Here is a 25,516-nt window from a genome sequence, read left to right as displayed (position 1 = left end):
GGGTGAGGTTAAAGGCGGGTGCCCCACAGGACCAAGTTCCTGTCAGTCTTCACGCATTCTTTACTGCTGCCACCCCCACGCGCCCTTGCAGGCAGCAGGGAAGGGCAGAGGGAGGAAGGAGGGCCAAGCCAGATGTCCATGGCTCTGGACGTCCATGGTGGCGTTACCGCCGGCTTGCTGGGCATCCTAGTGGGTCTGCTTTGGGATCTGTTGGCTCCCTCACTTTGCTCCAGTGATTCTTAGAGAATAAATATGACCACTCAGGATGAAGGCCTCACCCCAGGCTTCTTCCCAGAAGTCCTCCCAGACTGCTGTAAAGTCTCCACAAGGGAAAGGTGTTTCCATGACCAGCTGTCACAAAAGAAATACGTGTCCACACTCAGCTAGGGCGATCATTCCTGAAGGTTTTAGGTTTTTTTCTTTTTTCTTTTATAAACTAGAGCAAAGAAGGGAAAACAAAGATGTGTAGATTTGGGTGAATTATTTTACCCATCTGGACTTGGCATTTTTTTTCCCTCACAGAATGAGAATGGATTCTATAGTACTGATATATAAATAAGACTCCTTTTTTGTACGCCTGCCATGGTGGTTGGGAGGATCTGAAGGATCTGAGGAGTAATGGTGGTTGCTGGCGGAGGGGAACCAGCACTGGGCACCTAGGCTTCAGGTCCCTCCACCTTCCTCAGACTTGCTTCTAGAATCTATTTCTGAGGACTCCAGGCTTGTTCCGAGGCAGGCTGCTGAGAGGGACCTGCCAGGTGTGGGGGAGCAGTGTTGAATGGTGTTGAGCCTGGTCCTCTCAAACACGTCTGCCCTCTCCCCTGGTGCCCCAGCCCCAGCAGCATTTGGGGAGTCCCACCTCCAGTTTGGACTATTAAGAGTGATATTACTTGTGGAGGGAGCATTTCATTGCAGCATGCATTTGAGCATGGAAGTGTGTGTGTGTGTGTGTGTGTGTGTGTGTAGGAACTGTAGGGGAGGAAACACTCTTTTCTTTCCACCATCTTCTTAGGTTCTCTGGCTGGTACCCTATAAATTGGGTTTACAAAAGACAGATTAACAAGAGAATAACAAATAAAAGTTTCTTAGCATGTGCATCACGATTACACAGGAGCTCTCAGAGATGAGTGAGTCAGAGGTTGGTTAGAACTTGCACGTATATAGCATTTTAGCAAAAGAACAATTTTAGAGAAGTAACAAAACAAAGAACAGGAAACCCGAAAAGAACTTTGAATCTCTAGGGGTGGCAGATCGTGAGAAGGCAAATCTATGGAAAACTAGTAGTGGATGAGGGATGGTTAGTCAGGTTTGTTGTGAGGATTCCCCTGGGGCCATCTCCATGCTGTAAAGGTCTGAAGTTGTCTCTGGTGATTAGCTTTTCTCCTTCCTAATAGTGAGGGGAAGGGGATATCTCTGTAAACGTATGTCCTCCTTTTAGGCAAACGGGGAGGGCAGAGATCTCTGGTATCTGCTTCTTCCTGACTACCTTCAGCTCAAAATAATCTTTACGCCCCAGTGACATATTTTGGGGTGGCATATTCAGCCGCCCTCCAGACCCGAAAGGTCTGCTGAGTGAGGGATGCCAATTATTCTCGCATCGGCCCCAGGAAGGGTGACCCAGGGAGGTCATGTGACATTTTCTTTTTTCTCGGCAGGAGGGTGGGGTCGTAGCTCTCTTCAAGGTCTGCCGCCAGGACAGTTTCCGGTGCTTGTACCCCCAGGCGCTGCGCACGCTGGCCTCCATCTGCTGTGTGGAAGAGGGTGTCCACCAGCTGGAGAAGGTGAGAGAGCAGCCGGCTGGCTGAGGGGGTGTGAGGTCCCTGAATCAGGGGGGCAATGTGTGGGGCCCGACTGACCTGGTGGCCCCCTGGGCCTCTTCCCCGAGAACCTCATTTTCCCAGGCATCGCATCGGTGAGGCTGCTGGGACCGTGACTGTGGGAGTTAATGAAGAGGACAGGGATTGAGGAGCCTGACCAGGTAGGGCAGGCTCAAAGGGGCCCTCGGCACTTCCTGGGTGGAGTGGCCAACATTCCAGTGGGCAGAACACAGCAGGAGGTAGGCAAGGAGGGTGCGGAGTGGTGTCAAAGTTCAGGGCTTTTGTTCCTTCACACATGGCAGGACCCCAGTGGAAGGAGGAGGATGCCGCTCCCTGGGGAGCGGAGTGGGCAAGTGTAGGATGTGCCTTGGCCTGGGCAAAGCAGGTGGGGCTTCGGCAAGACAGAGGGATTGGGTAAGGGAAACGGAAGCCTAAGTCCAAGCATATGTTGGGTCCACATGGCACAGTGTGGGCAGGGCCAGAGGGAAGGGAGTGATCTGGTAGACCCAGGTGCCTCAGCCCCAGACCCACCTGCAGGGGCAATGTGACTAATTCCAGGTACCACCCCCCACCCCCACCCAGGTTGTAAGACCAAGGTTGCTCTTCTGCCACCCAGACCTGAGTGACTCCGAGGCCTGCAGAAAGGCCCTCAGGGACTTTAGCCAGGAGGATTGGGGAGGTGCTGGCGCTGACATTTGGAGATGTCTCAACCAAGTTTCAAGGAAAGATGTTGAACAATTTTATGGCAGAGAGGTACAAAGGCCAGGAATAGCCTGGTGATAGTTGTGGTACTCTCAGGATTGGGGGGTGGGTGCCCTGAGTCTGGTCTCTGTGGGCATGGAGCAAACAAAATGTTCCCCTCCCTCTGTACCCTCGTCCCCCAGTCTGGCCCCGGGTCCCAGAAAACCCACGCCCTACCAGCTTCTTCACTTTGGTCTGGACTCCTAGTCAGATGGCTATCTCACGTTCCACCTGCCTCTTAACAAATCTGCTCAGGTTACGGGACAGGGATCATGGGCTCAGAGACGCTTTTAGCCGAGGATGGGGGATGGATGGGGATTTTGCTCATGTTACAGAAGAGAAGGCTGTGGGTCAAAATGGGGAAGTGATTTGTCTGAGGTCACAAAGCAAGATGGCGGAAGAGCTAGTGCCAGCCCTCTGGGCAGAGTGGAGGCTTTGTATGCGTGTGCTTACACAGAGAGCAGAATGGAGGAGGGGGAGGTGACAGAATAGATGGACGGACAGACCCTCTGAGGTCAATGCAGTGGACGTCTCCAGCTCTATGTGCTGAATAATCTTCTCCCTTCTCCCATAAAATCCTCTGCCTGGGACAGTGCAAACACGGCCAAACTGGTTTTGTTTTTCATCTTCTTTCATGCTGGTTAGTGGGAAGAACAGGGAAAAATAGAAGGGACTGAAATCACCAATCCTCCAAAAGCAGTGGATTTCTTGGCTTCAGAGAGTTTGCAGAGCAGCAGGAAATTTTTAATCCGGGGAAGAAAAACAGCAGAGCTTTTTTGTTTATAGCTGAAAACCTGTGTCGCTGGGGAGTCTGGAGGCGATTTTTCCTGCCACCTTCTACTGCTGCTCCAAAGCCGGAAGGCACGAGTGCACCTTTCCCAGGCCAGATGGGCCGCCCGGGGGCCTGTGCTGACCTAGCCCCCAGCACACATCCCTTTTTAACTTCCTAGAACCCTGTGAGGTGAGCACTCTTTACAGTCTCCATCTTAAACACAGGAAACTGAGTCTCAGGCAGTCTCAGTGACTTGCCTAAAATCACAAAGTACATTCTAGAGCCAGGTTTTGGACCCTTCTGCCTGAGTCTGATGCCCAGGCTCCCTCATCGCCTCACTGGTTTTATAGATTCTCTCAGAGTGCCAAAAAAGTCCCTGCGGCTGAACCCAGGGTCGCCTTGCTGCTCCTGGCCAAGTGCTAACCTCCCCCGCCCCCCAGTGGTGCAAGAGAAGGTGTTCCTAACTGGGCATTCCCGTTGCCCAGGGCAGATTACTTTCCATACACAGTCCTGAAAGGCCTCTGTGCCTGGCCCCGAGCAGGAGGGAGAGCAGCCTGAGAAGAGCCCCCTGGTGGTCAGAACAGCAACTACATGCTACAGCCGTGGTGTTTGCCTAGGGCTCCCAGGGATTGATTTTCTTTTTCTTTTCTTTTCTTTTCTTTTTTCTTTTCTTTTCTTTTCTTTTCTACTCTTTTCTTTTCTCTTCTTTTCTATTCTTTTCTTTTCTTTTCTTCTCTTTTCTTTTCTTCTCTTTCTTTCCTTTCCTCTTTCCTTTCTCTCTTTCTCTCTTTCTTTCCTTTCTTTCTTCCCTTTCTTCCCTTTCTCTCTCTCTCTCTTTCTTATGTTAATCACCATACATTACATCATTTGTTTTTGATGTAGTGTTCCATGATTCATTGTTTGCATATAACACGCAGTGCTCCATTCAATATGTGTCCTCTTTAATACCCATCATCAAGCTAACCCACCCCCACCCCCCTCCCCTCTAGAACCCTCAGTTTGTTTCTCAGAGTCCATAGTCTCTCATGGTTCATCTCCCCCTCTGATTCCCCCCCCCTTCATTTTTCCCTTCCTACTATTTCTAATTACATCTATGCTTGCCTGAGTGTGCAAACGTCCCCGTTGCACAGATGAAGAAACCGGTCTGCAGAGCTGAAATGACTTGTTGCCCAGAATTACACAGCATGTAATTCATTCATTCAGCAAATATGTTTGACTGCTTTTGCCAGGCAGCCTTGTTGGGAGTTTAGCTGTGAACAAAACAGACAACCTCCCTTGTCCTCGTGGAGCTTCCATTTGAGTGCGGGGGGGGGAGGCGAACCGTGGGCTGTGGGTCACATTCAGCCTGCTGCCTGTTTCGGTACAGCTTGTGAGCAGAAAAGCCCCCCCATTTTTAAATGGTTAAAAAAATCAGAAGTAGAAATAACATTTTGTGGCCCATGAAAATTCTGTGAAATTCAAATTCAAGTTTTTGACCCAGAAAGTTGTAGTGGAACTGGCATGCTCCTTCATTTAGGTGTTGTGCTACAGCAGCCGAGCTGAATAATAAGAAGCCATACAGCCCACAGAGCCAAAAAGATTTCCTATCTGGCCCTCGGCAGAAAATGTTTATTGACCCCTGCTCTAACAGGTAATAAGATCACTGTGACAGTGATGAACAGGACAGTAACTAACAGCGAATACTTGCTTTGGGCAAGCACTTTGCTAGGCCCTTCTTTTCATTGTGTCATGTAATCGTTACTCCTCTGGTGCTGTGATTATCGTTCTTTACAGTCTCCATCTTAAACACAGGAAACTGAGTCTCAGGCAGTCTCAGTGACTTGCCTAAAATCACAAAGTACATTCTAGAGCCAGGTTTTGGACCCTTCTGCCTGAGTCTGATGCCCAGGCTCCCTCACCGCCTCACTGGTTTTATAGATTCTCTCAGAGTGCCAAAAAAGTCCCTGCAGCTGAAGGATGGGAGACTCAGAGAAGTGAAGCCCCTTGCTCAAGAGCACACAGCCAATGAGTGGTCCAGCAGTCATGTAACAGTCAATGTTACATACATTACAGTCATGTAATCGTGGCTCACCCGAGCCAGAGTCAGCCCGGGCTGGGAACCATCACGGGGACCCAGGACTCAAATCCGACATCCTGAGGCCAACATCCACGTTCTTTTCCTCATAGCATGCTGCTTCCAAAGTTGAGAGAAGTCCTAGACCCAGGAAGGGCTCAGGGTCTCTCCCACTCCTGCCATGCCCCCTCCCCCAGGTCCTGCCCACACCTGCCCCAACGGTGTGATCTCTGGCCTCAGAGGCTCCAGTGAGGTTGGCCATTGTTAGTGTTTAGAGTAGAGGGTGGAGAAGCCCAGAGACAGCCTGGATTGTAGAAACCACAGCATGACAGGGGAGGTGAAGACAGGATGCGGAGTGTGGTGCCCAGGGGCTCTTGCCAACCACACACTCACAAGGCCCAATTCATGCACTAGTCAGATAATGTCAAAGTCCCAGCCTTTGGCTGATTTGCTGGCCTGGGCTCCTTGCTGAGGCCCACTTAATTAATTGGCGGTGAGAAATGTGCTGGATTTGGTGAAATTCATCTTCGTCATGTGACTCCCTCACTTTCCTGCAACCCCGGAGAGGTCCATTAAATCATGCACAGACCCCGGTGTCAGAGGCGTGGGTCTAGCCAGGGCACCAGACACCCTGCCTCATGATGCCTGAGCTCTGTCGGGCTTGGGGCATTCATGTGGTCCTGGATTCAGTTGTGGTTCATTCGTTCACTCCGTGAAATCACTTTGGCACTGGCGTCCTCCTTCCTTCTGTCATCCGGCCATCCACTTGCTCATTCATTCATTCGCTCTGTCCATCACCCAGCAATCATGCTACTCATCCATTCCCTCCTGGCACATCTGCTGAGAAGCCACCCAGCCTGGTGGGGAAGCCACGGCCTCTGATGGCCAGGCTCTTCTGGTTTGGAACCCAGGCTTCCCCACGATGAGCTTGGGCACCTTTCCCTGAGGACTTGACTTACCTTCCCAGAGGTGCAGTGTCCTCAGTTAAATGGGCATGAGGAAATCTACCCCCGAGGACCGTCAGTGGGGACTAAATGTGCAGTAACGTGGTGCTGTTCACACGAGGGGCCGAGAAATGGTAGCTGTTGTGATTGTGGCAGGTAGCAAGCTAATCACCCAGGTTCGACCATCAGTGGCCTGGGGAAGATTATCGTCAGGTGAACAGGGGGAGGAAGGACTGGCATGCTGGGAGATGCTGCTCAGGGCATAGTATGGAGAAGCTGGGTGAGGCTGGAGCACGAGTCCTTGCATCCTTTCCATTTTACAGATGAGGAAACTGCTCAGAACTGGAGAGCTTTAGAACCAAGGCTGGCTGGTTCTGAGGTGGGGAATGCAGAGGAACGGCTCCCTGGGAGACAGGCTGGGAGTGTTGGCTTGGGCAGTGGGCAGACGTGGACACTTCCCGAAGAGGGCTGGAGGGGCGAGGTGTCAAAACACAGCAAAGGCCTCTCCAGAGGTGTCTGAAGGATCTTTCAAGAATCTCTTTCCAGAGGTCTGGTTCATCCTGGCCACCGCCTCCCCCGCATCGTGTTTCCCCTAAACCAGTGAGTTTTAGGAAGTCTGTCCTACTTCCCTTGTGTCTGTGGCAGACAGTTGCCCCTCATTCCCCAGACTCTGTGCCGGGCTCTGGAGAGGGGAGACAAACAGCTGTGTTCCCTGTCTCCCACTGGGGGTGGCTGGGGAGAAGCCCAGCAGTTCAGACAACGGAAAGGGGCTGTCCCATGGCCATCAGAGGCCACAGGCCAGTGGCACCACCTCTGCCTGGGGTGCTGGTGAAGGCAGCAGTAAGCAGGCAATGGAGCTGGGCTCAGAGGGCCGAGGAGGAGCTCCCGGGCAGGCCAGGGGAAAGTGGCTTCAGCAAAGGCAGAGGTTCTCCACAGCTGGCCAGTGGAGGCTTACAGTGGTGGAGCTGTAAGTCTTTCAGGAGCTCTATGTTCAGTGAACTGGGGGAGCCTGGAAGAAGAGACCGTGTTCTCTGGACCCCACCTTGGAGAAGACTGGAGGGAGTGAGGGCCCCACAGCCACACAGCCCAGTGAGAGCAGCCGGTCCCAACTCGGTCTGGATGGCCAGATGACCCAGCCTGCCTGGACGGGTCAAGGCCACCTACCTGGAGGACTGACCAGGGAAGGTGGACTGGCATTCCCTAAGGGGGAGGGCTCTAGGGTTTAGAGAGGCTGATGGAAGGCTAGGGAACAAGTCACTCCTCTCTGAACCTTGGTTTCTTCTCTATAACACGGGGACATCTCCTCCTTGGTGGGGCTGCCGTGACTAGGCGGTACAACAGTGTGGGTGGGGCTCGCGGTGGGGTGCCTGCGCAGAGGGAGCACTGGGCCTGGGTCTGCTTCCCTTCCCTCCTTCTTGCCCCTTTGTCTCCACCATTTCAGGTCGGGCTGGGGAAACCCTGCATACCCCCAAAGAGGCTGAGTCCTGGGGATTTTACAACAGTCCTGGCAGAGTTCCAGATGTCCCGTGTGGTGAGAGGGATGGTCAGGGCACTGGAGTGCAGGAGCCGGGTTTGGACAGGGCCAGTGGCCAGGTTGGCGTTGCAGGCGGCTGGGGGCTCGAGCGAGACTGGGGCTGTGGTCCAGGCAGGGGGCTGGGAGTCTGAGGGGCAGGAACCTATGGGTCTAGGGCCATAAGGGGGGAGGTGGGGGGCACTCAAAGCCCAGTGCTAAGACAGCCTCCAGGACAGTTCTAGGAAGTGCCTCATCCAGCCTTGAGACCAGAGACCATCTTGCTTTCAAAAGAACTTCCTTTTATTCCCACCCCCCCTCCCTCTTGTTTTATTTTTTCAAATAAGGAGTTCACCCTGTGCTGGAGCCAAAGGGAGAGTTTAATGAAAATCGATGGAGAAATTAAAGATGGAGAGAAATTAAAGATGAGCAGGGGGAGGGAATGAGGGCTCAATTTCAAGTCCAAGAAGAAAATCATCAGTGGCAAGGGATGGAAAAACTGCTGTCTCTCTCCCCACAGCTCCACCAGCCACCACCCCCTCCCAATCTCCTGGGCCAGCTTCTTGGGATTGAGATGCCCTGCCATCTGCAGGGCAAGGCTGGAGGCAGGGGGGCCTGGATCCAGCTATTTAAATCCCAGAGACCCTTGGCAGGAGGGGGCAGGGTGCAAGGGGGTCAGTGGGGGAGGTTCTGCTGCTCCAGCTGCCATTTCACAGGACTTTTCTTTCTACTGCTTCTTCCCTGCAGGGTTGCAGATGGTCATAAATAGATCATATTCACCAGAAAAGCCAGTTTTTCTTTTCTTTTGCTCATTTGATTCTCACAATCATATTGTAAGGAAGGCAGAGAGAGATGGTCACACCCATTTTATAGAGGGGAGCGTTGATGCCAGAGGGCATGGAGACAGTGGGGGAGAACCCCATTCTTTTGCTCCCAGCTATAGGTTCTGTTTGCTACAGCCTTCCTTACATATTCTCCTTAGCTGAAAAGGGTGTGGCGTGCAAGGCGAGGCAGCTACTCTACCTTGAGGGAGTCAGTTCTGGATGTCAGTGAAGTTGGGTGGGGAGAGTGGGGCAAGAAATCTTTGCTTAATTTAACTTGCAGCCCCTTCTTTACCCAGGAGTAGCTGCTAGAGTGAGGGAGAGAGAGAGAGAATGCCTCTGAATGGAGATCCCAGATACTTCTCCACCCGGAGCTCAACCCTTGTAGGCTTATCAGCTTCCTCCACCCCTCCTGCCCCCAGGTGCAGGCCTTTACCTGTCTTGGGAATGGGCTGGAGCAGTGCAAAGAACCCCAGGGTGCCAGGTCAGCTGTCAGTGCTGTGACCAACAGGTAGACGGGTGGGGACAGCCGCGGTCACTTTCCCCATCCGTGCAAGAGGCTGTCTAGGGGGAGTGTGGTTCATTTCCTTCCCTGAATTCCAAGTCTCCCAAGCTTGTCCCTCTGCCTTGAGAGTGGGGGTGAGGGGACTTGAAGGAGGCCAGGATGCGAAGAGGCAAGGACAAAATTAGGCACACTGTCCCACCTCCCTGCAAGCCCCCCACCTCCCTCAAGAATTCACGCTGAGATGACAGGCCAGTATTGTTCAGCCTGAAGGAAGGCGCTGCTGGCTTGGGGGGCTGAAGCCCCCGCGCAAGGCACAACCTGAGTTTGGACAAGGCACGGAGCCCCCTGGCAGCCTGAACGAAGTGCAGCCGCGGAGGCAGGTTGCGCTCAGTCGGGCCTCGGTAGGTCCCCGTGCGCTGTGCGGCAGCGACCCCTGGTGGATGAGAGCGGCAGCGGCAGCCCCGCCTGAGGCTGTCTTCTGGAGCTGATGAGGCTGCTGGGCTCAGGGTGTGAACCACTGATCCCCAGACAGTGTATGTCATGCGTGTGGGGCGGGGAGGTGCGGAGGGGGAAGGGAGACTTCCAAATTCAAGGCAACAGGAGCTTCTTCCTACCAACCCAGCTTCCTCCAGGAGGTGGATGTGGATACATCTTGTAATCTAACAGGTGTCTGACTCCCAGAAGCCTTCCTGAGCCCCCCAGTTCTCACTGGACCCCAAACCCCTCGGCCTGGCACAGAGGTGCCTGTGAGCAGGCTGCCTCCAGCACACTGCCCCTTTGGTGAGCAGGCCTGGGTTCCATGCCCGGTTTCAGCACTTAGGAGGTGTTGACCTTGCAGCCCTATAGGCCCTGGTCTCGTCATATGTAAAGTGAAGTGACAGTCCCTGCCTTGCAGGCCGTGAGGAATGAAATGAGTCCATGCGCCATAAATGTGAGGTTTTTTCTCCCCTCTTTCCCACCAGAGTCCTCCACTGAACGTCTTCAGGCCTTCCTTGCCTTGGAGCCCCTGCCTCGGCTGGGGTGGCCCGGGAGGGTGTCTCCCGCACACCTGCTGAGAGGGCTCCAATGCCCTTCTCTGGTCAGCCTTCCTGACTGCTCTCCTCCCTCCTGGCGCTCAGCTCACACTGTACTCACTGCTGCTTTGGAGCATGTTCCACGCTGCCTGGCCTCGGAGCTCTGCCTAAGCTTCCTACCAACAGACACTACACTGCCCACTCCTTAGCCCATCAGGGAAGTGGCTTGCACACCCGGGTGAACGATGCTTGCTGCATGACTAGATGAATATTGTTGGAAGAGTTCTGGGGCATTCTTTCCCATTGCAGATGAGAGGGTAGAGGCCCAGAGAAGGGAGGTGATGTGCAACCCCCCATTCCTACTGTTAGCAGCAGGCCTGAGGCCAGAATGCAGGTCATGTGACCTCACTGGGCTACCGGCACCAGCCTCTGTGAGCTGTTTCAGGCCCAGGGGTGGGGTGGGAGTGGGGAGTGCAGACATTGAAGCGTCCCTTCGGGAAGGACAGAATGCCCCCAAGTCTGTATATGGGATTGTCCCTGAGCCCCCTTTTATGCCATCTATCCCTAATAATTTGTTCCAGCTTCCCTCCCCTCGCTTTCACTCCTCTGGCCCTGAGCCCACATTCTTGGGTCCCCAAACAGACCTTATCCCCAGCTTGGGGGTTAGTGGGGAGAACCCAGCTCTTCCTTTGTCACGGGTTTGCTGAGGACCGACAAGCAAGTTTTCTAATCCCCACGAACCTCAGTTTTCTCATTGGGCGGAGGGAGGTGTGTGTTCTGCTGGGACCGTGTGACATAGGAAATAATTTTGGAAGGCAAATGTGATGAACAAAAGTCCGAAGTGGTGAGCTGGCAGGGCTGGGAATTCTGGGGCTTCTTCTCCGGGGTTGGGTGCGCGGTGAGGGGGCGGCGTTCCTTGAGGAGTTGCCAGGGTGCCTGTCTCCCCTGTGAGTTTACAGATGGAGACCTGCTCTTCTGTGCATGTGTGGTGGGCTGAGGAGCCGCATGCTGGGCGAAGTGCATTTCCCGCCTGTCCCCCAAGCAATCTGGTGAGAGCAGAAAATAAATAAGTCCGATGTAAACATGATGCCGGTGCTGGGGAGACGGGAAGCTGGGTCACGGGGAGGCAGGGGCTCCTGGGGGCCCTGGACAAGGCATAGAGGAGCCTGCACCACAGGACAGGGGCTGGTCTGGAGGGACAGGGGCTGGTCTGGAGGTGAGCAGGGGAAAGGAAGTTGCTGGGGCAGGAAGGGGAGCTGGTGAGGAGGCTGAGGGGACCGCAGAAGGTATAGGTGTGGGGCACACCTGACTAGGGAAGACACACTTCCTGGCAACAGCTGGGCATGGAGAGCGGGCCTGCTCTCACAGCACAGAGCCAGAACCAGTGTCCTGCCCCTGCTGGCAGGTGACGGGGCCTGTGGTCCCACGCAGCAGAGACAGAGTGAGACGGGGAGAGGGAAGGGGGATGAGAAAGAGGAAGAGACTTAGGGAAGCATGAGGTAGGGCGAGGAGATGACCACGGAGATGGAACAACACACAGTTTCTAAAGGAGTGTTTCGTTCTCCTCTGGGCTGCTTCAGAGGTATGAAGCAGTTTGCAACTTGGCCATAGCTGGACATGCAGTGCCCCAACTGTTACCTGCTCAGGCGTAGAGTGATCTTACAAGATGGTTTTCATTTTCATTCTCCTGATGAGCCTTGATGTTGAACATTTTTCCATATCCTTATTGACACTTTGGGTATCATCTGTGAAATGTCTATCTGAGAATTTTGCCTATTAAGAAAAAAGATTTCTTTGTCTTTTTGTTACTGAATTATAAACTTGGAAAATATATTCTATGTGTGAATCTTTTGTCAGGTATATGTACTGAGAATATGTACTCTCAGTCTGTGGTCTGCTTTTTCATTCTTTTAATGGTGTCTTCTGATGAATAAAAATGCTTAACTTAGATAGAGTCCAGTTTATTGATCCATTCTTTTGTAGTTGGTGCTTCTTGTGTCCATTTAAGAAATGCTTGTTTACCTCCAAATCATGAGGATATCCTATATTTTCTTCTAGCTTTATTGTTTTACACTCCACATTTAGGTCTATGATCTATTTCAAATTAATTTTTTGAAATGGTATTCGAGGTTCAGTGTTTTCTAAATGATATCCAGTTGAGCCAGCGCCATTTACCAAAAAGACCATCTTACACCACTTAATTAAAGAGGTGCCTTTGTTGTTAGTAAAGTGATGATATATGCACGAGTCGTCTGTTTCTGGAGTTTTTTTTCTTTTTTCTGTTCCATTAGTCTTTTGTTCATCCTTGTGCCAATATGACACTGTCTGAGTCCCTGTAGTCTATAACAAATTTTGACATTTGGTAGTATAAATCTTTTAACTTTGTTCTTCTTTAAGATTATCTTGGTAATTCTAAGTTAAAGAACTTTCTATGTACATTTTAGAATCCACTTGTTAATTTCCACAGAAACACCTATGAAGATTTTGATTGGGATTTCTTTAAGTTTATAAATAGATTTTGGGATAATTGAGATCTTATACAGTATAGGGTGTTCCAATCAATAAATGTAGTATACCTCTCTTTATACAGGCTGCCTTTAATTTCTCTTAGCTATGTTTTGAGTTTTCAGTGTCAACATCTTGCACATCTTTTTAAGACTTATTTTGGGATATGTTTTTATGATAATTAAGTGGTATCTTAAAATTCTTATTTTCCAATTCTTACTGATACATAGAAAATACAGTTTTGAATATAATGGTGTAGAGCCTTTTTTGGATTTTATACAGATTTGGATTGTGTTCAGATTGTGTACACATTCATGTGATCTTTAAATTATGAAATTTCTGCTTCCTCTTTTCTGATGATTTTACCTTTGTATTTCTTTTTCTTGTCTTATTTCATTGGCTAGGGCCACTGTAAAATGTGAAATGTGAGTGGTGATAATGGATATCTGTCTTCTTGCTGGTTTGGGGGGAATTCCTTCAATGTTTCATTTACTATTTCATTATTAACCGTGATACCATTGTCATTTTAAGGGTTAGATAACAGGCTCAGAGAAGGTAAGTAACCTGCTCATTTCACCAAGTCAGCTAGTAGCACAGCTGAATTGTGAAGCCAGACTTTTCTCTCTCCTAAGATTGTGCAGCTTCTATCATACCACAGGTACCTCTGCAACAGTGGTGCTCGACCTAAGATCCCTGTGGGAATTAGTTGAGGATTCTTTAAAAATACTGATACCAAGACTCCAACCCAGATCAATTAAATCAGATTTTCTGGTGGTGAAGCCCAGGCTTTAGTATTTTAAAAGTTTCCCGGATGATTCTAATCATCTGAGAACCAGGCTAAGAACCACTGATCTAGAAGCACTTTTGGTACAATTCCCACCCAAGCTGTGCCCAGGACAGCTTTGCTGAAAACTTGATATTTTTATATCAGCACAGGCTTGCTAACCCTAACCCAAAGGGAAGTGAACTTGTTCTTGCTGGCCTTTTGAAACCTTCTCCCAAACTCCATTCCTTCTACCCTCAAATGCCTACAGAGCTTCTGCTTGACAATCTGCTTTAAGGAAAATCATCTGCCTGACAGGGAAATTATTTTTTATTTGTCAGTAAAATAAAGTGATTCAATCTCTGATTTCCCTCCACTGCAATAACTCACCTCTCTCTACCTCACTGACTTGCTTGCCAAACTGGTTATATAATCCCTTTCATCCACTGTCCCATTCCCTATTACATATTAATATTTGTTTTATCCATTTTGACACTTAGCTTTTAATCAAAAATTCTTCTTTGAAATAACAAAGGAGGTTGAGTGGTGTCTGGGATATGTTAGTTTGTAAGGAGGATAATATTATCCTCCTGGAGGCCTCTTTTACTTTCTGTAGCTTTCTACAGAGGTGTCTGCTCTACCAGCACTCCTTAAAACAAATATCTCATTTTGTAAAGTGCGCCTTTAACCCCTTACATTGTTCACAGATTCTGTGCTCGACCTTGCCCTGATCTGGTTTACATCCCACATTCAGATCTTGCTTCTGATGGGTGGATTCATTTATTCCACCTAATGCTTTGCCCTGTCCCTTGCCCCACACTTGTCTTTGCTTCCCTGGGCATGACCTTTGCTTCCCTCTCTACGATTGATTTTTCCTTCTGGCTATACCCTAGGCAAACGGATCTGTCCTGCCTGATCCCATGAGCAGAAGTCCAGCTGCTTTGTGGTCCCCACTTGTTTTTTTTTTTTTTTCCTGCAGACTTTAGGACAGAAAGATGAAGGAGGAAGTCTGGGGGTCTTTAGGTCATGCTCCCTCCCCTGTGGCTGAGTTACCACCACATTCGCATGATTCTATTTATCAGCAACCAACACTTCTGCCTTTCCCTAAAAACTAAACATGCAGAATGGAACTGGTAGATAGCAGTCCAGCACCAGTATATATGATGGGTCTTTATGTACTCGCCAGTGTCGTTTAGATATTTGCATAAAAGCCACCAAGGATGCATTTCCAATAATTAGTAGGAGAACATTGCTCAAATCTGATGTGATGTTTACTGTATATTTTGGATTCCTCAACTGCATGGGTTTCATTCTCCTTCACTCACTCCTCAGGGAGAATCTCAGCATTCACCAGCTCCCTCTGTGTCCAGACTCCAGGTGCATCAGCCCTGCTGCCCAGGTGATGACCAGGCCAGACCATCCTCACCACCACTTGCATGCTCTCCCATGAGGAAAGCTTGGCCTTGGGCCCAGGCCCATCCCATTCCATGTAAAAGCTAATTACATATAAGTGCTTCCAGCAGCAATTTCTTTAGGGATGTGAAAGTGCTTTGATTAGATTGTTCTCCTGGCATCATTAAGTTTATGTCCAGGGATGGGAAGTGGGTAGTTTGAGGATGGAGACTTTCCAGAAATGGGACCAGTGTTTGAGGAAGCTGGCCTCAGGCTGGGCCACTTCTGGGCCCACCCGAGGAGCTAAGCTAAGCAGCCCCCATCGACCTGATCCTTTAACTAGCTTCTCCCTTTGCTGCCTTTCCCAAAAGCTACTCAGAGGGGCACAGGGCAGAGGGTGAGGAGACCAGGATGGGAGTCTTGGCTCTGGCACTAATGTGCGTCATGGCCTTGATGATCTTTTTCCCTCCCCAGGCCTCTGTCTCCCCACCATTCAGCCTGCTGTGTTAACTGCCATGTGTCGGGCCTCAGCTGGATGCTGGGGACCAGAGAAGATTCAGTACAGGAGCTGCCCAGAGCAGCTCACATCTAGTGCAGGGCAGGATGGACATATAAACTTATGAGGAGAGCCTGACACAGTAAGTGCTCTAGTTGTGATCAGACCAGAGTGGTATGGCAGCTGGGAGGACAGAGACACTCTGTCTGGGGGAGGCAGGTGTGTGTTCACAGAGAAGGTAACTACTTACCTGGATCTGAGAAGGGAGTAGGGAGGGAAGACAGGAAAGATGACCACTCAACCTTTAGGTGAAGTGGGTTTGAGGTGCCTGTGGAATATCTAGGCAAATTAATTTGGGAGTAAACATAAATATGAGATTCAGTGGCAGGTTGGAAAGGTAGATGTGGATCTCAGGAAAGAAGGTCAGGGCTGGAGAGCTAGGTTTGGGGGTCATCAGAGTGAGTCACTGAGGCCACTTGGCTTGGGTGCTATTGACTGAGATGGTACAAAGGGGGCTGATGGCGGAACCTGGGGTAAGCTACCTTAGGTGGATGCAAAGGAGGACAGACTAAAGGAGGAAACGATAAGTGGTAGTTAGCTAGGGAGGAGATTGGCCCCCACAATGAGGTATCATGGAGTCCCAGGCAGGAGAGAGCACCATGATGGAGAAAGTTCTCAGCAGGGAGAGGTGTTACAGAGGTCAAGTCAGAGAGGGACCGGGGGGCTGGGCTCTGCACCAGACAAGTCCCCAAATCCTTTTTAAACATGTGATCTCTCTCTCTCTCTCTCTTTCTCTTTTATTTCTCTATGCATCTGTCTGTCTTTGTTGCTCCATCTCTTGTTTCATCCTGATTGATCTTTGTACCAGTGCCTAGTTCAGGGCCCATCACAAGGTAGGTATGCAATTAATGTTTGATGAACTATAAAGAGATGCAGGGATTGTACTACTTTTCTCTTTGTTCTCTTCTGAGAGATTGTAGTTATTCATCTTATTGGTGCTGGTCAGCAATTGAAATAGAAGTCACTCCCCTTTTAAAAGTTCTAGTTCTGGGCTGCTTCCGTTGAGGTGTCCAAACAAGTAGGAAAACCTGTGGGCCCCAACCCAAAGGGTCTCAGTCCCAGAGGAGCCTACAGGAAGGTGAGTAAGACTCAGGGTCCCAGATCTAGAGATGGCTGCAACCGTCAGTTGGGGAAGAGGTGGGATGATGGCACCACCATGTGGCAGGTATTGTACATGCATTATCTTTGTTAACTTCCAATATCCTCTGAGGTGGGTATTTTTACCCCCACTTAGAGATAAAGGCTCAAAATAAGTACAAAAATTGTGCAGCTAGTAAGATGCAGAAGCAGGATTCAGACCCAGGTAGGTGTGACTCCAGAGCCTGTGCAAGTTCTGATGCTACAGGAATTGGTTCAGGCACTGGGAAGCCTGGAGCTCAGTGGTGTGGTCCCTTCAGGGCCTCCCACTGTGATGAGCTGGCTGAGTTGGAGTTGCTGAGATGGTGATGCACACAGAAATCAACTTGGGCTAGTGGCATCTTGCTGACAGCAGGCTAAGTGGCAGGTCAGTAGCATCAGAGCCAAAGGCCCAGGAAATTGGCCCAATGTGACAATCCACCAAATAGAAAAATGAGCAAAACACATGAACAGGCAATTTGTAGAGGAAGTCCAAATGGCAAAAACCAAAATCAAAACCAAACCTAATCAAAGTAAAATGCAAACATGAAAAGACTCTGAGCTTCACTGTAGAAAGTAAAGACATCATATTAAAATAAAAATTTTGCACATCCACCAAACTGGCAAAAATTTAGAATCTGACAGTACCAGATGTTGGCAAGAATATGGAGTTAGGTGAGTTTATACATTACTGATAGGAATATAAATTGCTACAGCTGTTCTGCAGAACAACTTGGCAATACTAGTAAAATTAAAGCTGTACAGACCCTATGAGTTAGTCATTCCATTCCTCAATGGAAACCCCTAAAGAATCTGGCATGTATGCACCAGAAGACACTTAGAAGAATATTTACAGAATATTTTTATATATTTTAGTGAAAACTGGGAAATGACTCAAATGACCATTGATAGGAGAATACATAAATGAATTACAATCAGTTTATACAATGAAATACCATCCAGCAGTGAAAATAAATGGACCTTAGCCACAGGGACCAACAGGAAGGAGTTTCCCAAACATAATGCTGACTGGGGAAAAAGCAAATTGCTATACACAGTATGATACCATTTATGTCAAGTTCAAAACCTTGTAAAACTATACACATGTAATAAATCTCTAAAGAAAACAGGGAATAATAAGCACAAAATTCAGGGTAGTGGCCCATCCAACAGGGAAATCAGAAGTATGAGATCAAGAACTGCATATAGGGGGCATTCTGATGTTATTTTATTCCTAATATTAGAATTTCTGGATATTAGGCATATACATATACACAGATAGGTGTTCATTTTGTTATTTTTTATATCTCATACATTTGCAATACATACACATTTCTTTTGAAGGGATGATATATTTCATAATTAACAAGTTACCAAAAGAGATCTGAAGCACAGAAAACAAGTTAGAAGGAAAGCAGGACAGTGGGCAGTTGCAAAGACAGGACACCACATACACTCTTCTCTGGGAAATCTAAGGGCAGAAGAGGAATCAGGCTCAGTCAGAGTCACTCTCTTGGGGTCAGAAATGTGTGGAACCTAGGTTCCCAAGCTGCCTGTTTCTCTGGAGCTGCTCTTTCCTGTAGTGGCCTTTGCTCACAATATCTCCTCCATCCTCTCCCTTTACTCATCTAAAGTGTGTCTTCAAGTCTTTGGGCAACTCTTACTCGCTTGCATTTATCCCCCATTTGCCTAAAGCCTACTACTATGTGTGAAGGCCTGGAGTAGCCACGAGTGAACGAGCTGTCGTACCCAGGCTTGCAGAGTGTCCAGGGGGGCAGGAGGGACAGACAGACAAAGGAGACAGAATCACATCACAGTGGTGCTGCTCCAGATTGCTGATGCCTAAAGTCATCTGCGGACCTTGTTGAAAGGCAAAGTCCAGGCCTCCCCAGAGTCTGAGTAAGTCTGGGTGGGGCCCAGGAATGTGCTTTGGAGAAATCCCCAGTGAATTTGGTGCAGCTAGTCCTCAGACCCCACTTGGAGAAACAGTGTGATAAACGCAATGATGTTAGCAGATGTATTTGGGCCCGAGCTTCGAGGGCCACCTCCCCAAGATGGGGTGTGGGCATTAAGTCAGGGAGGCTTCCAAAGGCCTCCCCAGAGAGTGTCTTCATTGGAAATCACACTGTAAAATGGTTATTTATGGATGAGTCTCCTGCCTCACTGCTTACCCGGCTTACCTCTGCTTGGCACATAGTACGTGCTTGGGGAAATCGCACTCGGTGGGTTTGCAGAGGAGCATTTTGGGTTGGGAAGCAGGCTTGGTGGCCCAAGCCCTCAGAGAACATTAATCCCTGGCCTCTCCAGTGCGTTCAGAGTGGCCCATCTCCAAGCATGTGTCAGGGACTAGGTTTGGGCCTGGTTTAGGTTTGACCAGCATTCTCGACTGGGTTTGGGAATGCAGTTCCATTTGCATCCAAGATCAGCCTGAGGAGACCAGATAATTGAGACCCTTAGCTGTAGCCTTGGATAGTGCTGGAAGGGGAAAGGGATAAAGACCCGACAGGTCTAAGAGCTTTCTTATGTTGGCAGGCTGACAATAGGGCTGCTTCCTGTTTCCAGACCCAGAGCAGCCCTTTTCCTTACCTGGTCCCAAGTGAGGCCCCTCTCTGAAGGCCTATTAGTCAAACATCTGGCATGAATCCAGGCCTGCCAGTGGCCACCTGGCTGCTCTTTGTTCTTTCTTATTAGGCACATCCAGGTAAGTTTTATTGTGGACACCTCCCCCAGCTCCTGTTCCCACATTCGCCTCTTTTTGAGTCTGAGATTGCCAAAGGCTTTTACAGCTAATGGACCTTACAGCTCCCAAGAGCCATTTAAGGGAGGCCCAGAAGTCAGCGGTGGTAATTAGTCAAGAGAAACACTGACCTCTGGAGAGCTGCTTGAGCTGAGTGGCAGGAAGTAAGGGTGTTGGGACAGGAGCCCCGGGCCTGCGGCAGGTGTGGGGAACATCAGCACGGGCATTTCCTCATTTCCTCTCTCCCTGCTTCTTCCTTGGCCTCATCCCTGCCCCCCACTCCTGGTGCTTGATGACAGGGTCCTCAGGCAGGCTGGTGTCCTGGGGCATCTAAGGGGCAGCGGACGCCCTGCTGAGCTAACTGAGAAGTTACTACCCACTACCCCTCCTCTGCCTTTCTCCAGAAAACCTCATCTACTGACCCTCGATGGAGGTGGAGGTCTGAGTTCAGTTGTGACTTCTCAGGAGGCAGTATAATGTCCTGATAGAAACCATGGGCTTTGAAGCTAGACAATTTGTGTTCAAATTCCAAACTCACCCATTTTAAAGTTTGTGATCTGGGGCAAGTCAGTGAACCTTTTTGTGTCTCAGTTTCTTCATCTGTAAAATGGGGATACTAATCATACGGGCCTCAGAGCCTTATGACAAGGAGTAAATGGTATGTGTACTGCACTTGGAGGGATGAGCAGTTGACAAGCAGAAGCTATTATTGTGCCATGAGTAAGTAAGTCTGATCGGGGCAGAACTGGGAAGCTGAAGCCTTTATCTGCCATTCCCATCCCACCACACCCAGGTTCATTCCTCTCTGTTGGGCAGCGGGAGCAAGCCTCTAGGGAAGCAGCCCTCTTTCTAGCGGGGAGGGTGGTGGAGGATGGGGTGGGGAGGGAAGGACGATCAGCTCAGCCTAGAGATAACCCAAGGAAGGGAGGGGGGAGCCAACACTTGTCAAGCATCTTGCCTGGATTCGCATCACCTGCTTCATCACCTTAACCCCTAACACCCTGTTGGTGAATGAGGATACAGAGTCTCGGAGAGGCTAAGTGACTACAGCCAAGTCATACGGTACCAGTAAGAGGGGGCAGGGGTGGAGCTCCGGGATGTGGGAGTCCTAAGTGACTGTTCTTTTTTACTGTATTTTGCTCTGGTGGATGGTTAGGGGCTAGCCCCTGGCACTTGGCTTGGTGCCTGCTATCTAAGAAGCCCGTGGGAGGTCACTGATCTCTGCTGGAGCGAAAGGATTGGCCTTCAGATGCCAGACTTGGGGTCCTTCTGGGGGCCTTTGCCACCAGGTTGTCTCTGGCTCCACACAGAGTCCTGGGCTGTTCTGGGAATCCAGGGCTGGACCCGGTGGGGGGGCTTGTGTCTGTCTCCTTCCTGTCGTGAGCAGAAATGTGCAGGGCCATGCCCTCTCTCCCCCTGCAGGTGGACGGTGTTCTGTGCTTGGCCGACATCCTGACCGATGACAGCCACTCAGAGGCCACGAGGGCTGAAGCTGCGGCTGTGGTCGCCCAGGTCACCTCCCCACACCTGCCCTTTACTCAGCACCTCGGCAGCTTTCTGGAGAGCATGGAAGAAATCGTGACAGCTCTCATCAGTGAGTCACCCTGGGCAGGAGGGGACTGCTGCGTGAGTGGGACTTGTCACAGTTGTCTTCAGCAAGGGCCAAGGAGGCCTTCCTGCCCCCCTCCACCACACACCCACACTCACTACACCCCATGTAGCTTGCACTGATGTCACACTAACTGAAATCCCACTGTTCATGTATCAGAGGCTTTAAAGAGCTTTGTTGTCAAATCTCCTATTAAAATGCATGCAGCCCTCTGAGAAGCTCTGAGTTAAAGGTCACACTGGAATTAATGGACCTTTCAGAATAAAGACCAGGGCAAGCCCCATGGAGATGTAGAGGACCTTGAATTTTGAGGTTCAGATCCTTGACCAGAGAGACTGATGGGCTTTGTTCCTGAAGTCTCAGACTACTGTAGCCAATGAATGTGGCAGCAATGACGGGGCAAACAGCTTCTCAGAAGGCACTGGTACACGCCAGCCTGCCACCTGCAAGCCCACCACTGGTCCCACATCGTGGGGCCTTGAAAGCTTCGACTCTTCTGGATTCCCCTATTCAGACTTATGTACTCCTGGCTGGAGAATCATAGTCTGAGGTCCAGAATACTGTCTTTCTCCAGCTTCCCTTTGCAAAACTGCAGAAGCTGGGACTTGTCTGGATAAAATCCTCAGGAAATTTGTTTTGTAAACCACATCCTTTCTTTTCTAAGTGCCGGCAAGGGTGTGTGTTTCTACTTCTATCCCTATCTCTGCCACCGTCTCCATACCCATGTCTGACTGAAACTGAATGAAAATTAATCTCATCAGAAAATTTAGCATTCGCTCTTGGAATCATCAAACCAGGGCTGGGCAGATTTGGAGTAGCGTGAATGTAGGGACAGCACAGAAACTAGATTAGGAATCAGAATATTCAGGTGTGGATTTTTGTCTTTTCATTCATCCATGCAACAAAGAGCTGTTGACCAGCAATCCTGTGCAGGCCCTTCACAGTTTTCCTAATATAGAAAACATGAAGTTGGAGCCATTTCTCTCGAGTCCTTCTAGCTCTAGAATTTTCAGATCTGCAATAGCTTTGAACAGAAGAGTCATCAGTTAAACTGACTTTATGGCTGACTCTAGGCACTGGGGCAGCGACACCCCCAGGTCAGGCTGGGATACCTCAATTTGCCAACGTTCACCTTTCTTCAAAGTTGAGAAAACCCAGAAGCCAACTCTTGAAAGTCTTGGCTGGAGGGAACTCCAGAAATGCTCACTCAATAGGAGAAGAAACCTAGGCCTAGAGAAGTTGAGGAACCTTCTTGAGGCAACATAACAGTGTGAGGATTCACTTATGCCAGGAGTCTCATACTCAGTCCTCTGCCAGAGCCAGGCAGGAAACATAAATTGTTGAAGAGGGTCAGATGGAAGAAGAAAATAAAAAAATTTGAATCCTGCATGAAATTGAAAAGCATGTGCATTGACGAAGGGAGGGTGGTGGTCACGGTTAAACTCCCGTTGATCGCTGCCTTGTAGGAAAGGCCAGTTTTTAAAGATAAGACAAAAATCCTGAATTTTATTGAAAATCTCCCAATGTATAAATGATAGCAAAACTGAATAAACATACCCAAGTCTATATAGTCTAAACAAGCTTTCCCTATTGCCATATCTCCATCCCTACTTCTTTGCCCGGGCTGGATTCCTCCCCGAAGAAGAGGAGCTTCTTTATTTATTTCCCCCTGATGAAGATGCATTGTAGAGTCTGCTCTGAGAGTCAGCAGATGGGATGTATTTTCTGGGCAGGATGCCAGGGCTCTGTTCTTTGGTGGGAAATAGCCCTCCAATTTCTTGCTATTCCCTGGAAACATTTATAAATGAGTCACTGGAATCCTCAATTTAATCTTCCTAACGCATCCCAGGTGACTCAGACTGTAGTTTCAATAAATGTGCACCCAAATTAAAAGGCACTTAGGTGGTTGTGTTAATAATTGCTGCGTTGGCGGCAACCGTGACTGCATGAGGATTAGTGTGGGTGTTTGGTTCTAGAAGAAATCTTTACGGCAAAGTGGGCCAGTAACTCCTGTGGTCTCACTCCAAACTTTGGGTAGAGGGAGGTGGCCTGGAAGAGGTGGGCTTGTCCGCAGGGGTTCGCCAAAATTGGAGGAGGGGGCAGTCATTGGAAAAGAGCAATCATAGAATTCTTAATTCCTGGGCGAATCTGCTGCCCCGCCCTGGGGGATTAGATTAAAGTGCCGAGTTGCTTAGTTGGTCCCACCTGGGCTGAGGGGCATAGCGCTGCCCAGGGACAGACATTGCCTCCCTGGTAGGACTGAAAGCGAAATCTGCAGGAGAACCACTGGGACAAAGTCAAAGAGACCTCGTGACAAGAGGCAGCCCGGGACACAGAAAGAATGGGGACCGAGATCGGGCAGACCTGCATTTGAGTCTAGACGGTAACAAGGACCCATAATCCTCAATGCCTCAATTTGGGGAAAATTGCTTCATATTTGAATCCTCAGTTCTATAGCTATAAAATTGTGATAGAAAGTTGGATTGTGGTGAGGATGGAATTGCTTCGGGAGGTCAAAGATATACAGCAGTGCCTTGCACAGAGTAAACACTCAATAAATGAGAGTGTTGCTGCAGCTATTAGCGTCTCTGAGCCTTGGCTTCTGCACCTGCAAGTGGAGGCGACCCTTTTCTACGTTAAGGGTGCTCAGAATTTAATGGTGTAGAGCAAAGTGCACAGCAGGTGGCCCAACTAATATTATTTTCTGTCCCTGTTTAGGTCGGGCCAGTAACTGAATTCACTCAAAGGGCCAAGAGGTGCCAGCTTCCATGTTAGAAACTGGAAGTATAGAGTCTTTGTCTGGAGGCCAAGATTAGGGATCAGGATTGCACATAGCTCAACTCTTCCCGGGAGCATTTTCCTGAAGTGTGGTTTCTCTCCCTGTGTTTTCATAGAGGTGTGATCAGTAGGAGAGCACCTGGACCCAGGTAGCACCGTGAATGGTGCTCAAGTTGGAGCTGAGGGTCAGAAGTTCGGTCCACTAGAATGGGTGGTCAGCACACCTCCTCCTGAGGCAGGAGGTCATTCAGGGTCAAGTGGGAACACATGGGGAAATGTGTTAAATGGTGGAGGATTACAGGGATTGGGGGACATTCCTCTGTAAAGACCCATCAGATTCATCACTTGCAGGTGGTCAGGTGGGGGACTCTGGTTAGATCTGGGTCATGGCCACTAGGAGCAGAAAGGAAGAGCCTGACATCCCAGGGCTTGGTGTAGGAATTTTCTGCAGCCATATGACCCTTTTCTTGGGACCAGAAGAAATCCTGAAGCTCTGCTTTTGGCAGCCGGAAAGGCTGAGTCCTTATGTTTTAACTTCAGCCTCTTTCTTAAGGCAAATTCAGGAGCAGTCCAATGTACATTGCTGGAGACACAGACGGACTGGGAGCTCTTTCCTGCCTCAGGGCTTTTGTATGTGCCGCTGTTCCTTTGGCCTAAAACGTGTTCTTCCTCAAGTATTCCCACGATTGTCCCATTTTCTCCTTAAAGTCTCAGCTGTTGCATTCCTAGGGAGACCTTCCTTAAGCACCCCACTGGGCCTTTAGTTATTCTCTTAGCACTTGTTCATTTTCTCCCTCACATTAGACTTTGCAATAATTTTATTCAGTTTTTTAAAAGCTCATTTTCTCTTGCCTATGAGTAGGACGTAAACTTACCAGGGGCAAAGCCCTGACCTGTATTGTTCGCCAGGCCATCCCAAGACACTAGCAGTGCTGGACGTGCAATGCTCTCTTAGTTGAGGAGTAAATGGACACAGGAGTAAATAGAAGTCATACACTAGGATTCAAATCCCAGCTCTGCCACTTAGGTAGACAGATAAATTTCCCTCTCTGGCAACTGCTTTCCTCACCTCTAAAACGGGCATTATAACACTTGCCCAGACTTTCTCCCGGAGCTCTTGTGGGACCCGAATGAGATAACGGATACGGGAGCAGAGGCAAGGAGGCTGATGTCTTCCTCTTCACCATCCAGAACTGTGCCAAGAGGCCTCGTCTGGGGAAGTCTTCCTGCTGGCTTCTGCGGCCCTTGCCAACATCACCTTCTTTGACACGATGGCCTGCGAGTTGCTTCTGCAGCTGAATGCCATCCGTGTCCTCCTGGAAGCTTGCAGCGACAAGCAGAGAGTGGATACGCCTTATACCCGGGATCAGGTGAGCAGCCCAGAGGGGAGCAGGCACAGAGCCTGCCGCTGTGAAGACAGAGGTCAGGAGGCCAAGGTGAAGGTTCTGGGGGAGACTACATGGCCAGGCAGCACACAGTCAGACCTGTTAGTCACACTCTAGGTCAAGAATGTTCTCAACATGCCTCGTTGCCCTTTGAGTGTCTTCATGAGCCCACTCTCTACCTCACTTTTCCATCCCAACCACTATAGGGCCTTCCTCTATGTCCATTTACACCAGCACCTCCCAGGAGCAGAGACACCATGGGAAGGGCCTTGGATCTCCTCTAGAATTCTGTGTCCTGGTCTGACATTGTCCCCTGCAGAGAGTTTCTTCCCTTCTCTGCCTCCATAAAAGCAGAGGTTGGAGCGGAGCCTTGATTCAGGGCCTCAATCCCTCTCTCGGTCTCAATGATTTTGTATATTTGAGTTCCACATAAAGTTTTGTTTGGGGGAAAAAGGGTTTACTGCTAAATGTGTTTGAAAACATTGAATGAGGGGGATTT

General features: G+C 49.6%; 1 protein-coding gene across 1 annotated transcript in view; it reads left to right on the top strand.

Annotated features, from left to right (window-relative positions):
• Nucleotides 1–25,516, top strand: part of INSC (INSC spindle orientation adaptor protein) — a 119,241-nt gene that overhangs the window by 75,087 nt on the left and 18,638 nt on the right. Inside the window, exons 7-9 of the mRNA XM_028116993.1 lie at nucleotides 1,656–1,781; nucleotides 20,668–20,839; nucleotides 24,824–25,002. Of these exons, the coding sequence (XP_027972794.1) occupies nucleotides 1,656–1,781; nucleotides 20,668–20,839; nucleotides 24,824–25,002 (477 nt within the window). The remainder of the gene's footprint in view (nucleotides 1–1,655; nucleotides 1,782–20,667; nucleotides 20,840–24,823; nucleotides 25,003–25,516) is intronic.

The sequence above is a fragment of the Eumetopias jubatus genome, unplaced genomic scaffold (assembly GCF_037043125.1).
Source record: "Eumetopias jubatus isolate StellerSeaLion01/CBP00866 unplaced genomic scaffold, mEumJub1_p1.0 scaffold_13, whole genome shotgun sequence".
Classification (NCBI taxonomy): Eukaryota; Metazoa; Chordata; class Mammalia; order Carnivora; family Otariidae; genus Eumetopias; species Eumetopias jubatus.
The sequence above is the reverse complement of the archived record's forward strand: the minus strand, read 5'-3'. Positions and strand labels throughout refer to the sequence as shown.